This window comes from Psammomys obesus, unplaced genomic scaffold (assembly GCF_907164565.1).
Source record: "Psammomys obesus unplaced genomic scaffold, mPsaObe1.curated_primary_1811, whole genome shotgun sequence".
NCBI classification, from domain to species: Eukaryota; Metazoa; Chordata; class Mammalia; order Rodentia; family Muridae; genus Psammomys; species Psammomys obesus.
In genome coordinates, this window is record NW_026585580.1 from 17651108 (window position 1) to 17668431 (window position 17324).

Here is a 17324-nt window from a genome sequence, read left to right on the forward strand (position 1 = left end):
CAACTCAAGAGTACATTTTAAAAGCTCACTGGCATGTTTAGATATGAAACCAAACAGAGGAACTGAAGAGACAAGGGCAGAAAGAAACAGAGTTGTTTCTATTGCATTGTCTTTGTAGATAGCAGGCATGGTTTATATTTTAAGAAAATACAATACTGAAAATAAAAAAAAGAAAGAAAGAAAAGAAAGAAACCCAGAAAACAATGTACCTGAAACTTAAATTCAGCTTTGAGATACATATTCAGAACAAATTAGTTTGTGAGCCACCAAAAAACAGGCTTTATGTCCCTACATGATACTTCAGGAATTGTGTTTCTAGAGCTCTAAATGATCTTTTAGATATCATGTGAATGTATGAGTTATAAACCTGGACCAAACCTACATTTTCTCTTCCCCTGAATGTCCACATGTAATTTAGAGGTTAATTACAAATTCCATTGTTTTTGAGAGCTCTCTCTCGGCTCTGGGTAGTGGCAATTTACATTTCCAAGAGCCTCTCAGACCTCTCCAAGTTGTCACACTCATTTTAGCCTAAGAGGGGCCTGTTCTGACTCTCAAGAGGAGGCCAGAACAGAACCCAGAGGCTGGGCTTCCCTCTCCACCTGTATGGATTGCCCAACAGCAGCAGTGATAATCTGAACCCGCCTCCGTCTCTTTATAGTCATGGGAAGGTCAGCTATTTTTTGATCCCCAAGGGAGAAGGAAAGCTTCTCAATCAGTATCTTAAAATAGCCAGCCATTCTCAGCTGCTGGCCTGGAGCCCCTCCAGGGGGAGCAAAGGGACAGGGTGGAAGGGAGAAGCCACCACAGCCCAGCGAGGACCTGCTCCCCAGAGCTTGCCTGCTCGAGTGCCACTCTTCCTCTGTCGTTCCTGAGAAGTTGACTGTTCAGTCAGTTTGTTCCTTCATTTGGAAGGAAACCAGTCAACTGGAAAATGAGACTGAATGTGGCCATTTTCTTTGGGGCTCTCTTTGGAGCTTTGGGGGTTTTGCTGTTTTTGGTAGCTTTTGGATCGGATTACTGGCTTCTTGCGACTGAAGTGGGCAGGTGTTCAGGTGAACAGAATGTGCGTTTCTTCTTCAAAATACCGATGTACTTCATAGCAATGAGAGCAGCTTCATGCGTTATCTGGAAGGACAGCAGTGGGGCGTTTGTCTCTTCATGGGAGAGATATGTAGGGAGGTAGCGGTCGTCATTCTTGGGGACTGTAGGCTCTGAGAGGTAGCAAGCTTGACTGTACTCGGGCTGACCATGGGCCACTTGTCTTCTGTGCAGATAGAAAACATCACTTTCCACCACGAAGGCTTTTTCTGGAGGTGCTGGTTCAACGGCGTGGCGGAGGAGAACGACTCCAGCATCTGGAAGTTCTGGTACAGTAAGTGCAGCTGGCCTGTTTTTCCTTCTTTGTCTGAGACAAAGGCAAGCAGCCTCCTAGGTAGTACCTGTCACTGCAAGTGGAATGGATTCCTTCATTGTTCATTCTCGGTAGGGTAGCATCAAAGGGTCACAAACCGACCTTTACAGGAAGGAGAAACGTCGCTAGGAGTAATTTCTATTCTGTCATAAGAGTAGAAGTCTGATTATTTATAATAAACTTGAGTACCTGCTGTTTCTCTGGCCATATTTAAAATCCACTCCCTCTAATTAAAAAAGCAGATTTTTGTCCACGCTGGTTTCTTTTCAAGTGTCTATTATTGCTATGTTTCAAATAAGTGTTTCGGAAATTCCTTTGGCCATAAACTAAAATTTCAAATACAAAAGCCCAGAAATAGAGGTATTATTTTGTATTCGTAGCTTAAGGTTTTTTTTCTTAATCTTTTTTTTTTTAATGAAACTTAATTACAAGCGGTAGCAGGTGAATGCCGCCTTCATTGGGCTTCACCCAAGTTTGTAGGCAACATGAAGAAAGCCTTCCTTTTGACGCTCTGTTCTTACAGGGGAGTTTAAAGTCCTCTTTGAAGCCCAGGAACTTGAAGACTGTGATGCATTCCTTGAACTGTATTCCTTCTGCTGTGTTTATCTTTGCAAAGCAATTCACCAAAAACAGCTACTTGTCATCTATTATCCTCAGCAATAGGAGAGCTAGCTATTAGCCTAAACCTTAGCGGGCTTAAGCGTATAGTCTTCTTTTCAAATTCTCCTGTCAGTCCCTTGCTCTGTGTGTGTGTGTGTGTGTGCGTGTGTGTGCGCGCGCGTGCTGCGACTTGTCCCTAGACTGACTAAAGCTCTGGTGACCTTACATCCTCCTCATAGATTTTGCCACCTTAGCCACTGTCAGAATACAGACTTAGACCTTGAAACCTCAGTGCACATGGGACAAATTTTAAGATTTTATAGGACATAAGAGTTATTCTTGTTTTCTCAAATGCTGGAATTTTGTTTGAATTCTTAATTTTAATATCCCATTATTTGTATCTTTTCTCTAACATTAGAATGAATACAAAAGAAACTTTCTGATAGTGTGAACAAGTCAAAATCAAGCCTAACTGCATTAGGTTCCCAAGACAGGCATTTTGAATACCTGTCGTGTGCCAGGCATCCTATTGGTAGAAAGAATATATGAAAGTGGGTGCAGTTTTGTGCCTGTACTTTCAGACCCTGTGGTAATCTGTGTCCCTTCCATCCAATTCCAGTTGTTTCAGAAAACACTCGTTCCAAGAACTCCATGTTTTTCAGTAGCATTTTTGTCTCCTGGCAGGGCCCGGCGCTTGTTGAAGGGCCAGGAGTTTTGTTTTGCGTGTGTGTTTTGCTGGTTCCTGGGTTCTCATTCCATCAGGCATGCGTCATCTCCAAGCCGTCAGTAATTGCTCTGCTCTTCTTTCCAGCCAATCAGCCGCCATCCAAGAACTGCACACACGCGTACCTGTCCCCGTACCCCTTCCTGAGGGGTGAGCACAACTCCACCTCCTACGACTCTGCGATCAGTGAGTACCCCTGGCCTCCGTGTGGCTCCCAGGATGCCCTGGCTGAACAGTTTTTACAATGAAAAACAGTTTAACACCTCTAAGTACAGCGCTCCATCTGCTTGCCAAACGTAAAGCGTCGATGTTTGAGCACATCTTTTAGAAGTCCAATTAAGCACATCTTTGGTCTAAAATTGCAGCCGTTGTAGTACTGCCTATTTGTGCAAATGGTTTTAAGTGCAGCTTTGAGCTGGAAGGTAGCGTGTCTGTCAGAAGGGCTGCTTGCTGCACACGGCTAGTCAAAATGTTCTAGTGTGCCCCCTACTTAGGCTTTTCTGTAGCTGTTCCACATGAAACGCGGAACGCTACCCTGTTCATAGAAGTGGATTAAGTCTGTTGAGTGTGGCTGACCATCGACAGAGTGAAAATCCAGTAATCGAAGCATCAGTACAAACTCTCAGTTCATTACAGAAAGTCAAATGTATTGTTCTGAAAAAAAATCCTAATCCATGTAATGTTTTGAATGAAATTATATTGGCCAGAGTTCTACAGAGCAGAAACAGCGAATATATATCTTTTGCTGTATGTTTGGCAGACTGTTCTAGAAATCCCCATAGCTACCCCAGCCCTCAGCGACTGAAGTGATAGAGCAGTCACAGGTAACCCGCTCGCCTCCGTCTAAACACGTTAGGCCACGTCTAGATTTCCTATACTGCATATTGAGCATGCAAATTGTATTTAAGTGAGTGTTCAGCTGTATCATTATGGAGTGCCAATAAGCATGAGACAAGTGGCTTGGTAGAGGCACGCTTCTTTTCCGAGAATTTATAGCTCACAACTGGACGAAACCATAGGTGTGGAAACTGAGGCTTAAAGCGGAGAGCCACACAAAAACTGCCTGTCATTCACATCTGCCACTACCATCTGTCTGCCTGCCTGCCTGCCTGCCTGTCTGTCTACCTATTGATTTTAAGGATATTTCCAGGTAACTGTGGGCCTGGGAAGTCTGAGGTCTGTTGACGAAGTTGGTAGGGTGGACATTGAGTGTCATCTTCAGGAACCCCGTCCTTGCTCGTAAGGCCTTCACAGTGTTGAGTGAAGCCCACCGTTTACAGAGAGCGATGTGCTACGCTCAGCAGAAGTCAGCTGATTACAGGAGCTAATGAGATCTAAACGGAAACCTTTGCAGGAATATCCAGCCTCAAGTATGACCCGGGAGCAATAGTGCGTGCGACATAGCATTAACTCTCTCAAAACTAAGAGAGCTTCACAAGGCTCAGAAGTCAACTGTTTTTCTGCTTTCTGTCAAAAATACATTCATTACGATTTGTGTTTATGAAAGGCAGTAGCATTTGCCTCTGTGGCAGCCCCTTTGACAATTTATGGAAGAAGTGTCTAGTCTGGACAGGAAGAAAGGCAAGGATGAGGTCTCCTGCAGCGGGGGGCATCCAGACATTCCTAAGGACTGTGGCCTTCAATGCTGGCCCTGATGTGTGCTCCCACGAAAGCGGAGGAAGGCATCTCCTGCATCCGTCTGAGACTCCTGTGCCCTGGAGGGAGCAGGCTCCAGCATTGACAGCAGAGGACAGGGGTGAGACAAGCAGGAACATTGGAAGGTATTTGGTTACAGGACACTCACACAGCCGTCCCTTCCCCACATTTCTTAGTTTTAGAAAGTAAACTAAGAGGCAACATGGGGTTGGATTTCCAGGAATCAGGGTCTTTACCTCAATGTCAGTGTTGCCACTATCATCCCTGTGCCGAGGTCCTTCAGTGAGAGAGGTCTTACAGACACCATGTACTGAGAGCTTGTGCACCCTGAGGAGATGCTGGAAAACTATGGAAATGGCGCATCATCAGCTGCGCATAATAATTATGCTGGAGATGGAGAGTAAGTGCATGTCCTGGGAATCCCACTGCAATTATGCTCAGAATTACTATGTAGCACTTGGTATAATTATTATGCCCATAATTTGGACCCAGTGACAAAAATCGTATCCAATTTTTAAAAACCATACCAAACTCCTGTTTGGCATCCAGATGTAACTTCATGTTCTCTTCAAGGAGCCTAATTGGACACTGAGTAAAAATGACAAAGTTGAACAAAGACATGTCCTGGAACAGGACTGAGTTGTATGTTTCATGTGTTGGCTAATGAGGAACGAAGTTGTCCTTTGTTTCCTACATTCATGGAAATGGCAGAGATTTCCTGAGTGTAGCCTACCTGACGTCTGTGTTTGCATTTCCTAGTTGATGAGACTTGCGTTCCCTAGACCCCAAAGCTGTTTTGTAGGCAGCTCTAAGGAGTTCAGTAATTACCAGGTATGACAGCCATTTTCAGTAACTTGGAGGTATGGTTTATAAAATTTGAAATATCATGGCCTGGAAAATTGCTGATATGAGTTTCCACTCACGTGAGTTTTAGGATGGGCGTGGGTCAGCGCTGGTTTCTGTGTGAAAATGGAGCAGCACACACTCACACAGCCAGTTATCAGCAGAACTAACACACAGCCCCGTCTCTGGCTTCCGTTCCATTGCAATTTTATAAACTACAGTGAAAGACAAGGCCAAGTGTGGGCACTTAGTGCGAAGAGCCAGGAGTTTGGTGTCACATGACTGGATTTAGCAGGCAGGTGGGGGATTCACGTCTAGCCTGGGCTACACAGCCATTCTCCATCTCAGAGACACAAAAAGAAAATCAAGCAATCAGCAGTAAGAAAGTGTGTTTTTTATGACTTCATCTGAACCAAATCTGCGTGGACATTTGGTTATAAATCAGTGTTTTCTTTAAATATTTTTAACTCTCAACAATAGCCTGAGAGAATTGTTCATTCTCAAATTAATGTAACGGAAAGGTTGTCCAAGCTTAGTGAAGGTGCTTAATTCTTAATTTAAACAGGCTTGAGTAACCAGCCCCCTGGCGTCCTGCCAGGGGTTAGGTGTCCTGGCTGCTTGATGCTTGTGCTCGCCACAGTTCTCTTGTTCCCATGAACTGGTGGTGACAGACTAGATGTACTTTTGTCTTGAGGATGATTCAGCTCTGACTGGAGTAGCAGCTTCCTGTGTTGGTGTCCCCGTCGCCGCTGGCCTCTGCCCACCTCTAGGCAGCAGCATGCTTGTGTGGTCGCCTCCCTTGGCTTCTTCCAGCTCTGCAGCAGGGCAGGGCACACGAGCCGACTTTTATTTTTATTCACAGTGATGTTTCTAGAAATTACTATTACTTCTTAACTGGGAAATGGTGATAATTTGTGGAGCCATGATTTATATCAAACTAATTGTTAGAAGCTGGAGACAGCTCAATGGTAGAGCATTTTCCTAGCATGTGCAATCATCAGTGAATCAGGCTGCATACAGGCTACCCTGCCTCTCTTTCTCCCTTTCTTTCTCCCTCCCTCCTTCCCTCCCTCACTCCCTGTCTCCCCCTTCCTGCCCCCTCCCTCACCAAATGGTGTTCAAGTAAGAAAACTAAATAACAACAGAAATGTGAGAATGAAGAGAAAGAGGGTGTGTTTAGAAGTGAAAGATGCGGCAAAGGTTTGGGATCAGATGTGTTAAGTTTGAGCTGGTCATGGAACCAGTTTGGAAGGAGTAGCTTGAAGCACAAAATCAGTTCCTGAAAGGTACCAGTTAGCACAGCAGTTCGTGATGAGAAAGAGCAGGAGCAGGTTTTGATTTTGTGTGCAATCTTTTCGAAAATAATCCTGGGAACCAAGGCATTAATGTGTGAGGGCAAGAAGCAAAAAAGGACAAACAACCCAAAGTGGGGGACAGCAGAACTGGGGACACATTCACGAGCAGAAGGGCCATGGAGGAGAGCGAGGAGGCATGGTCTCCAGTGACAAAAGCAGAAGGAAAGGGAACCAAGAGGCACAGGCAGGAACCGGGTCATGAGCTAATGATGCCCAAATGACCAAAGCAGCCCGTCTTCACCAACGCTCTGCTGCCAGTGTCCATCAAGACTGCCGATTCTGATTCCTGCTTCTTCCCTTAAACCTGCCTGCCCTGCTGGTTCCACTCTGGCCTGCCAGACCTCTGCTCTACAGGGCATTCTGGCTCACTGCCTTCTTAAATTGAAATGGAGGCTCTCCTTCTGTTGATGCCCTTCTCCGCCCCTGGGGAACTCATTTCCAGTTCTTGCACATTTTATCACCTCCTAATCCACACGAGAGCCAAGTCCCACTCTAGGCTGGCCCTTCCTCCTCCTTCTCCCAAGGGACAGCCTAATAAGCCCCTCATAGAGGGTGGGGCCTCAGGGTTCCAGGAATGTGAAACCTCCCAGGGATGGCAGTGAGAAAGAGGAGAGTCATGTGGTCAGCCAGGACCACAAGAACACAGCATGACTGGGGGGCCTTCCAAAACCAGCCACGCAAACTCATCCTACTGGGCTGCACAGAGCAACATCGCATTTCGAAATACACGCCTGGGCATTTGGCTCTTCTCTCTAGCTCGGGAATTCAATTTGAGTGGAGTTCAAGTAAATGCTTCAAGTATGTAGTAGATACAGAGGCAAACCCTTGGTGCTTAATCCTCTTACTAGGATGTCTCCCAGTTTCCACTTGTAGATCAACTTTCTGGGGTGTCTCTGGTTCATTTATTAATTTTTTTGCTTATCCCTAGATATCAATTCTAGATATCAACTTATCAAATTTACCATTCTAAATTTCACAAGTCTTACAAGCATTTCAAATTTACCTAAGCAGAAAAAACAATGCTTCAAAACTGAGTAGAAAATTGGGTTCTGGTTTGGGGCCTTTCCTTTGAAGACAGTAGCAAAGGCAATATATATATTTTTTTAATTACTAATTGCTGGCAGTACGGTTGGCACTATTCTGAGTGCTTCAGGATAGGCTTCAGGATAAGCCCTCATAAACATAACATCCTATGGATAAGGCGAAATGAAACAAAACAAAAATCCAGACACAAACCAGACCCACCCAGCACAGCACTGTGATGGATGCTTGCAAGGCGGGCGGGGAGTGTAAGTTCTAAGCAATAGGAAAGGGAGGGCCACACTGGAATGAAGCCTTCTGGGCGGCTGAAATGTCGTGCCTCTCTTGAGGACTAGGTACTGCAGAGAGAAGGAGTCACTTAGGGGCTGGCATGTGGCCAGCTGCTGTGGGGAGTTAGGAACCCAGCTTCTAGCCAGCGCTCAGCCTCTGGCCCAAGCGCTTGAGCTAAGAGCACTGACAGCAGCTTGACTGGTTTGTAAAAGAGACACAGAAATAGAAGCCACTTCATACAGTTGTGAGTAAAATGAACAGAGATAATAGCGTACAGTTGCCATAGCATTGTTCAGTAATGTCAGCTGTTACTGTGATGCTAACCCTCTTCAGGACTCCCAGGCAGGACACCATCAGGCCATAAGCACTCGTCATGGCTCCTCTCCAGTCTCCAGTGCAGTGTCTTCGGTGTCTGTGTGTGTGTGTCCATATCAGACACTTGGTAGAGTTTTCACCCTGTAAATTTCTGAGGTTGTCACCATAATTACCATTCTGGTAGTAGCATCCTCATCTACATGTGACCTGACCAACATCTGTCCTTTATCTGACTGAAATTCATTCAGCAAACGTTTGTGGAGTACATGTTCTAATGGGCCAGACATTTTGTGCAGGTTCTGATGGTTAGAGTTAGCTAAAATGCTGTTGCTCTGTTTTTATTTAGAAGGTTCCCTTGGTGTTTTTAAACAGTTCTCTCGATGCCTGGTTTCGCACTTTCTGGTCCTCTGATAGTGTTGTGATGTCTCCTTCATGGCCAAATGCTGTCCTCAGTCTCTGTGTTAGGTCTGAGGTTGACAGTTGTTATCTTTCGGGGCTTGAGGAATGTGCCCAGTGCCGGGTGCCCCGACCTGACCCCTCCCTTGTGATAAACATCCCTTGTGTTAGATTTTTTTTTTTTTTTTTTTTTTTTTTTTTTTTTGTCTGTGTAAGGAGTTACCATTCATCACTGTTTGGGGGTTACATTTCTTTGCCTTCTGTCAAGAGCCAGAGTTTGATGCATTTGCCATTGTTGTCTTAGTTTTGCTGTGAAGCTCTTTGGCTTCACGCTGTTCCAGCTTTACTCTGATCTATACTTTTATGTATTTTGGCAACTTTGAAAAATTTCAGCAATAATTTCTTTGGATTTTTTTTCAGCCTGATCTTATTTCTTCTGACCTGTGAAACACAGAATACATGCATTCTCAATATTTTGTCATAAGCCCACAGATTTTCTTTTTTTAGTCTCTGTTAATTTTTGTAAGTCTACCCAGTCTTGTTCAGATAAGGGAATTTCTGTTGCTTTGTTCAGAGTTCATGGACTGTTTCCTTGTCTCTCTTCATTCTGCTATATAACATACTTATTGATTGTTTTCACTTCAGTTATTTCAGATAACTCGATTTGCATTTTAAAATGCTTATTGTCTCTTCCAGTTTTAGCTTGATTCTAGAATTTTCAAATTTGTTCCTGAAGCATTTTCATAGCAACTACCTCAAAGCCCTCATAAGATAAAGAATGTCTGACCTTGGCTTTGGTGTATGAGGTCTCTGCTTTTTACTAATGTCACAATTTCCCTGACCTTGGCATTACCGTTGATGTTTAAATAGGAACTGAATTAGTGAACAGACCACTATGTGATCATGGACCTTGTTTAAAATTGTCATTTAAATCAACTTTTCTCCACAGGACTCTGGAGAGGAAAAGGGTGGGCGTGGCTTCATTTACATGTGCTGGAGTCTAAGCTTCTCCTCTGTAACCTGTGACAGCTGTGTGTGTCTGTTCCCTGTTATGATGACAGATAGTGAGGGCCTGGTCTCACTTATGCTTCCTCTGACTCTGGCCTGGCTGTCTGAGGCCCCATTACAGCTCTGCCCGTAACCTTCCCTCCCAAGCATAGGACTGGGCAAGGTGGCGAATGTCCTGCCTCTCATAGGCCTCCTGTAACCCCACGCTGGTAGGAAGAGTTGTGCTTTGCCCCAGTCTGTGATGGTTGGAAGTTCTGGCACCGGCATGCTCTCCTGTCAACATGGAGGGCAGTGCTGCTGACGCCCCCTCGGAGGGGGCAGGTGCCCAGACTTCTCCGATGCAGAATCGATGAACTGAGACAGCGTTGGCGAAAGTGACTCTGGAGCTCCTCTGCTCCTCCTCTGGCACTGCACAAAGCACACCGGCCAGTTGTGGACTCTGCATGACTACTTGTCTCGTCTTCTGAGCAGGAGACTTCTGTTTTCTTTTTCACATATCTGCGCACCTCGATTCAAGTTCTGGGTCACATAGCGTAATGGGAAAGCCCAGGCAAACCATCCTCGTGCTGTCCCTGGAGTCCAATGTCCCTGGCTAGCCTGCCTTCTGCTAGCCACATTTATGGGTATTTTTGCCACTCATTTTCCGTGTGACATCCAGGGTGTTTAGTTGTGCTGGGCAGAAAGAATAGAAACAAGTGTGTTTACTTCATCTTCCTGGAAGCAGAAGTACTTTTTATCTGGCTATGCCGAGCAGGGACAGCTGGCTGGATTTACTGATGGATTAGATGCGGGATGTTACAGAAAGGACACTGGGTGATAACTCATTTTTGTCCTTAGCAACTGGGGAGATAGAGCAGCAAGTACTGGAGATGAAGAAGGGAAGGCAGGCTTTGCAAGCATTTGAGCTAAGTGACTATTATGTCAGCCTTGGGCTTAAAGTCTGAGGTTGAAGGCAGGGAATGTACCTGTGGCAATCATTGTGTGAAGGTCACTTTAAAGCTTCAAAACAAGAGGAAACTCTTTGCATAACGAGGGCAGAAGGACAGGTCAGTGCAGGAACAGATCTAGGATATTCCATTCACAAGATCAGGGAGAAGCAACTTAACCACACGCCTGCCTGCCAGGTACGACACCTGGAGGTTATCACATGGTAACATCGTAGGTTGCTAGGCAACCCAGAAGCAGGTGCCTAAATACTAACATTCCTCCCTTTTTCTGTAATTAAAAAATGAGGAGCTTGGGCTGCTTCTCATGTAAGGAAAGTTAAAGTGTATGTGTAGGTTCATTGGAAGCGGCTCTTGGCTGCCATGCAAGGGGTGGGGTGGGGGAGACAGAGAAATAGCAACAAAATGTCCAGTTACATGGTCAAGAGGAGGAGGGGAAGCCCCTGCCCTGGAAAGTTCAGGGCAGAGGGCTGCCGTAGAGTGTCACCCTCCTCACAAGGCAGCAGGTAGGGACTAAGGAATACTGGGAGAACTTGGATCTACTTGTCCTGGGCCTGAAGCACATCATTCCATCCTTTTGTTAATAATAACTGAATAACCGGCATATATTCTCCTCTGGCTACTTCCTGCTGACACTGGGGGCGCTGTAGGAAGGTCAAAAGGCTGAAGTGGTGGCCAAGTCCAGGAAGAACAGGCTGCTTTGATGCTGTCCAGGGTCTGTGAGAACATCCGTGGCTGGGAGGGAAAGTGCAGGTCCAGCTTGGTGGAAGTCTGTGAGGTCAGCCTGGAGCACTGGTGTAGCTGCTTTGGCGCTGCTTTGGATATAGGAAACACCTGGGTCTGGCAGGACACTGAAACTTATAAGAAGAAGACAGAGTTAAGTAGGTTATGAAGACAATTGCTTTAGGTGTATATTTAAAACTTTTGGGAGAGCAAATAGAGGTGGAAATTTTCTATCAAAGAGACTTGAACGTGGGAACCTCCATTTACCTGAGGAAACATCCATTTACCCAGTCACTGGCAGTAATTAAAAAGGTTTTGCTTTGGATCTCTCATCTAAGGAAATTGAAGCCAAGTTTGGTTACAGAGGTGTGTACGATTAGAGGCCCTTAAGAGGGCAGTAGGTGCAGAAATCCAAAATTCTCCAGAAGACATCCCAGAGGAGAATCTGGAGGAACGGACGCATAGACTATTCCTATTAGGCAGGCAGGAGTCAGTGAACTGTCAAGGTGTCCAAAGAGCAAGGTTTGACTCAGTAGAGTAGTATAGTAAAATCTGTTCCAATAGCTCGTCAGCGTTGTCCAGAGACCAAGGGCACAGTTGCCCGTAGCAGACATGGTTTACCTAGCACTAAGATTTTCGTAGATGAGCAAGGGGGAGGGAGAGAAACTGTGATAGTAAAGGGAAAATTTTACCCAAGGGAGGAGACGGTCCTAGATGAAGGGTTTGGATATAGGTTGGCAAGAGCAGTAGGAAGCATTTGCACCAACCAGAAGTGAAGACTCTCCAATCCGCTCATGTGAGTGTAAGAATGTAGCAATCTGTAGCCAGGGATTGATACCTACGGGAAGGGAAGACTCATCAATTAGCTAGTGTTGAACGTAGGAATGTAGCAATCAAGTAGCCAGGAAAGGGAAGTCCCAAAACCAGAGAAAGGGGAGATAGGGAATAGGTGCAGTACTTATCTAGAGCCCAGTTGAGCTGAGCTGGATTCAGGTGGATTTCCTGCAGCTTACAAGAATTGTTTTTAAGTTTTACAAAGGAGATAAAACTTTATACATGTTAGCATCACATGATGTAATTGTAATCTGCACTGAAATATACGTTGTAGAAAAGGCAGTGGACAGAGGCATTTGTGTTGACAGCACAGGCATTCTTTAGTGAGCTCTGATAAAGCAGAAGCCTTTCATGAGGCAGAAGGGACAAAAGCTCCCTTGATCATAATCTTTAGTATAATTACATATTGTGGAGATTTAAAGGAGATCTAAAATCTTGAGTTGGAACCAGGAATGTGGGTGGTATAGTGGAATGTTTGCATTAGAGTTAGATTAAGAAACCAGAGCTCTATTGATAAAGGTCAAAGCTCTGGACAGTCAATATAATAGTAGCATAGCAACAGGAGGAAATATTAAGCATTTTTGCCTATTTAGGATACCTTAAATCACCTTAGACCTTGAACCTTTTTTACTTGCATTTACCAACCTTAAGACACTTTCTTAGACCCTCTAACATTTATAACTTGTATTTATCAATCTTAAAACACTTTCTTAGACCCTCAAACAATATTTTTCTTAGGCTTTGTATTTAGTTATTTACCATGAGACATAGGTGAGACTACTCTGAACATTTATTGTCCTTTAGTTAAAGGGATGGTAAAAAGTTACATTCAGGCCTGTTTCTTGAGTCTGGCAACAAGGCATATTGTGTCTAGGCCTGACAATAGCAAACTCTAGGACTCAGGCTTAAGGCCTGGTCTCCTGCATATGAAGAGAACTGAGAAGGCATCTGAAGTCTCCAAAGACAGGAGTTGGCATTATGTCCTTGGGACCCCAGTGTGAGGCCAAAACAGACCTGTAATGTTATCCTGGGCTGGGCGAGAGTGGTGGAGGTCACTCAATCTGGGAGCCACTTGACCTCCACCAGGCCAAGGAGCTGGAAGGCTGGAAGTGTCTGTGGCTCTTGTGCTGACTGAGCCTCCATGGCTGGGCACAGAGGACAAGCCTGCATGGGAGCATTTTGACTTCCAGAGGCCAGTCTACCAGCAGGCAGCCAAGGCTTGTTGAGGCAGCAGCGGGACCAGTGTCCCTTTTGGCTGCATTTGAAACAGTCACCTGGCAGGATTGACTTTTCACTATACCCTGGCAGGATGGAGGAATTGCAGACCTCTTGTTTTCTGTGCTGGAATGCCAACAGCCTCAGAGCAACAGCCCAGGTCTGGAGCATAGTTTTTGCTGTAGATGAGCCTGTCAGGAAGGCCCTTTCCTTATTATTTTTACCAGCTCCTGTATGGTGACTCAGGGACCATCCTCAGCTGTTTATTAAAGATGGCAGTGAGACCATGTCTGCATCTGTAGGACTATAAATATGTCTTGAACATGTTTAAGGACTTGATCATCCATGAGATGACTGACTATTAACTTGCATTCATTAACCACAAAAAAGAACTTTAGGTTTTGTCCCTTTTAAATTCAATCCTTAAAAGTCATGAATATGGTCCATTAAAGTGAAAGCATAAGAGTTTTCTGTATGATTTAATATATAAAAAGTTTATAGCTTATAGAAGTCTAGGGCTATACTATAGATTAATAACATTACCATTTTTAGAAAACAAGACCAAGCATATTTTAATCTTTTGATAGTGAAGATATAGCACAATGATCAAGTTTTAACATAAATAAATTCCTCTAACATTAATAGATCTTAATTTAGAATATTGGTAAAAACCTGTATGTAGTAACCCCTGAGTTATGAGTTTTAAAACCAACAATATAGTAGAACAGTATAAAGCAATTTTAAAATTACATTTGAATTTATTATAAAAATCTATTAGCCAGAAAGCATAGTGGTGAATCTGGATCATAGGCAGCTCATGGCAGGAGAAACAACATTTATTAATTTAGGAATTGATAAAGACATAGGCAGTTAGACATACATTTTAAATTAGTTTAATTTGAATAGACCTTTATAAGTTTGAAATTTTAGCATTATATAAAATTATTTTTATTCTTGTAAAATGTAACTTTGAATATATATATATATATATATATATATATATATATATATATATATATATATACCAATTTATGATGAGACTTGTTACTGTCCTAGTCTAAAAGAAGATAAATTATTATTCTAAAAGGAGAGAATTAATTATGATTAAAATTGTTCATACAACATAGTCACCTTAAGGTTTAATTTTAAGATGTTTTTGAGAGAATAAAAATGAACCAGAGAGTCTATATAGTGAGATAACAGGCAGAGAGAAACAAACAAGACTTTGAGAAAAGAGAAGAAGGGACTTATTTTTTCACTTCACGATACTCTTAGCATTACTGGATATTACTGGATAGTAGACATTTGAGTAGAGCAAATATAGGCATGGAAGTTAGAGGTTTCCCTAACAGGGGAGAATACAAGGAAGCTGTTCCTGCAAATGAGAAAGGGGAAATGGAAATAGACCCTGAGGCTAATGGTTCATCAACCAAATAATACAACAGGTCATGGGTTTGGCCCAGCTAAGCCCAAGAACCTTGATGCTTGGTATTAGGGCTTTATCAGCAGTAAGGCAGCTTTAGAGTGGAGGTAGGAAGGGGCGCAGTGGGCTTTTAGGGTTTACAAGAGAATGAAGTTTTGCAGCTCTGAAAACAGTGGGGCAGAAACAAAGTAGTAAAGGCAGCTGGCAGTGGGGGGAAACCACCGTGGGGTTTTCGTTTGTTTGTTTGTATTTTGTTTTGTTTTTGTTTTTTATAGCCAAGATGGCTGCCAATCATATGACTGCCCTTGATTGCCCTAAGTTAAGATGGTGGGAAAATCATGTGCTTGCCCTTAGTGTATATGGCAGTGAAGCTGTGGCTCCACCCTCCTTATCCCAGTGTCAACATGGTGGCTAGACATGTGTGGCAGTCGGCCATAGTGGCATAGTGAGACCAGGTGCTTGCTGGTGGGATGGCTGTTCTGGCCTGGTTCGAAACTCTCTGTGTGTGTGGCATCACTGATCAGAAGGCTGCACAACTGAAAACCTTCCTCTCAGAGCAGCAAGCCAGCCTCTCAGAGCAGGCAATCTGACACTATCTGTGTGCGGGGTCCCCAGCAATTGCTTACCTAGCAGCAAAGTTCAGAAGCAGGCAGTGTCTAAGCAGCAGTTTCAGCATCTGCTGTGAGCATTTTGCTTTCCCCAAGCTGATTTTGGCACAGCGTGAGTGTCTACTCTGTTCTGTATGCATGGAGCACAGGGCAGGCTGCCATGAGCAGAGGGACAGGTGTGCGTGGCAAGGGCAGGGCACTTGAGAGAAAGTGTAGGTTTTAAGGCATATATGGTTGGGTGGTGGTTAGGGGATAGGTAAAACAGAAAAAATATCTGTTGCAGGCATCATGGTCTGATTAAAGGGGTCCTGGCATGACCAGACCAGGTGCTACCAGGAGAGCCCTTCCCAGCCAACACTCCAATGTTAGGACCAAGGAAATGATGATGTGCACAACAGATTTTATATAAAGGATGTTTATTAGATGGAGATGAAGGAGAGAGTGAGACATGATGGGGGAAGGGAGAAGGAGCCTTAACAGAGAAAGCGGAGAGAACAAGAAGGCAAGAGGGCAAGAGGGCAAGCAAGCAACAAAGTGGCAGGTTGATTCTTTTAAGGAGCAACTGAACTGCCAGGACTCACCAGCCACTGGAATCATCCACGTATTGTCTGTGGTCTGGAACAGAATATCATAAAGCTGGCAACACAGATTTGTCTCCCCATCTGCAACACTCTAACTCTCCACACTCTGAAGAATCTGTGGAATCTTCAGTGTGGGAGGGGCTTCAAAAAATACCTAGGGAACTTTAGTTCTCTATTGTAAGGGAACCATTTGTGTGTTTCTCACCATGATAAACACTTTAAAACAAAACATGCTAATTAATTTAGAAGATTGAAATTTTTCTTCTTAGTTTTGGTATAGTGAGTTGGTGTCACTTGTTTTTGCTATATTTCTGCTTTTCATAAGTTAGTTTGGGTATACTGAGATAAAATGATACTGAGTTGCAAATACAAGAATTTTAAAATGGGCTTGCCTTGTCAAAAGTGGGATTTCTAGTATTTTTAAGCCATTGCCTCCTGCCAGTCCATGACCAAGGCTATGTTTGCATCTACAGCTGTTTGCTTTAGTGCCGTTAATGTCCTGTGGAATATTTATGAAAGTCAACTTATTCATTTGTTTCCAGAGCAATGGCAGTTGTTCCACAAGCAGAGGGTGTTTGCTGTAACAGCTGCTTGTGTTCAGTAGTAAGGAGGGAAGTCTTCCAAAAATGTGTCCACTCACGGCAGATAAGTGCATAAGGCAAGCTCCCTACAGATGTTGAGGGAGCAGCTGTGGCTGTCCTGTGCTGGCTCTTTGAGGCGGTTTTCTCCTTACAAATGCACAGTCTGAGTGAGCTGCTTCTTTCCAGCAGAGACTTGGAAGTTCAGGGTGTACATTTCAGGGAGAATTGACGGTATTCAGAAGATCAGGAGGTGGCCGCCGAGGTTGCTGCATCAGCCTCTTCATGAGATGAAACAGCCAGGGAGGAAGACTTCTAAAGAGCACGTGACAGCCAGTGAGGAAGAGGAGGGAGCCAGGCTGCGCTGCAAATTTCCACTGCAGCCTTAGGCTCCACCCCTGAGAGAGGGCAGATCCCTGCCAGGTGCTTCTGACTGTAGGTAGCAAGTGCCGACTTTGAAGGGCCTGGACCAGGCCTCTCCCTTCTTGGGAAGTGTGGTGCTGTGAGGTCACTGTAAGGACCACAGGAAAGCCTTCTTTTGGCCCCTTGAAGACTTGCTGATGAAGACAGACCCCACTCGTTGATTGTGTACACTCAGTGTAAGAAAGTTTGTCACGGGGTCAGTGTGGGGGCCAGAGGTGCCCCAGCTGTCCTGCTTGTTCTGAGGAGTCATTTCTTCTCTGTGCCCTTTCCTAAGACTCCTTGCACAGGTGGCTCACACCTGAGCTCACCCAGCTCCTTCGTCTTCACTGGCCAAGCCTCTTCCAGGAACATCAGCTGGTGGGCTCAAGCCCCG

At 44.5% G+C, this 17324-nt stretch overlaps 1 protein-coding gene across 1 annotated transcript in view; it reads left to right on the forward strand.

Annotated features, from left to right (window-relative positions):
* Positions 1 to 934: 934 nt before the first annotated feature.
* Positions 935 to 17324, forward strand: part of Tmem182 (transmembrane protein 182) — a 39899-nt gene continuing 23509 nt past the window's right edge. Inside the window, exons 1-3 of the mRNA XM_055608218.1 lie at positions 935 to 1066; positions 1276 to 1375; positions 2826 to 2924. Coding sequence (XP_055464193.1) covers positions 935 to 1066; positions 1276 to 1375; positions 2826 to 2924 — 331 coding nt within the window. The remainder of the gene's footprint in view (positions 1067 to 1275; positions 1376 to 2825; positions 2925 to 17324) is intronic.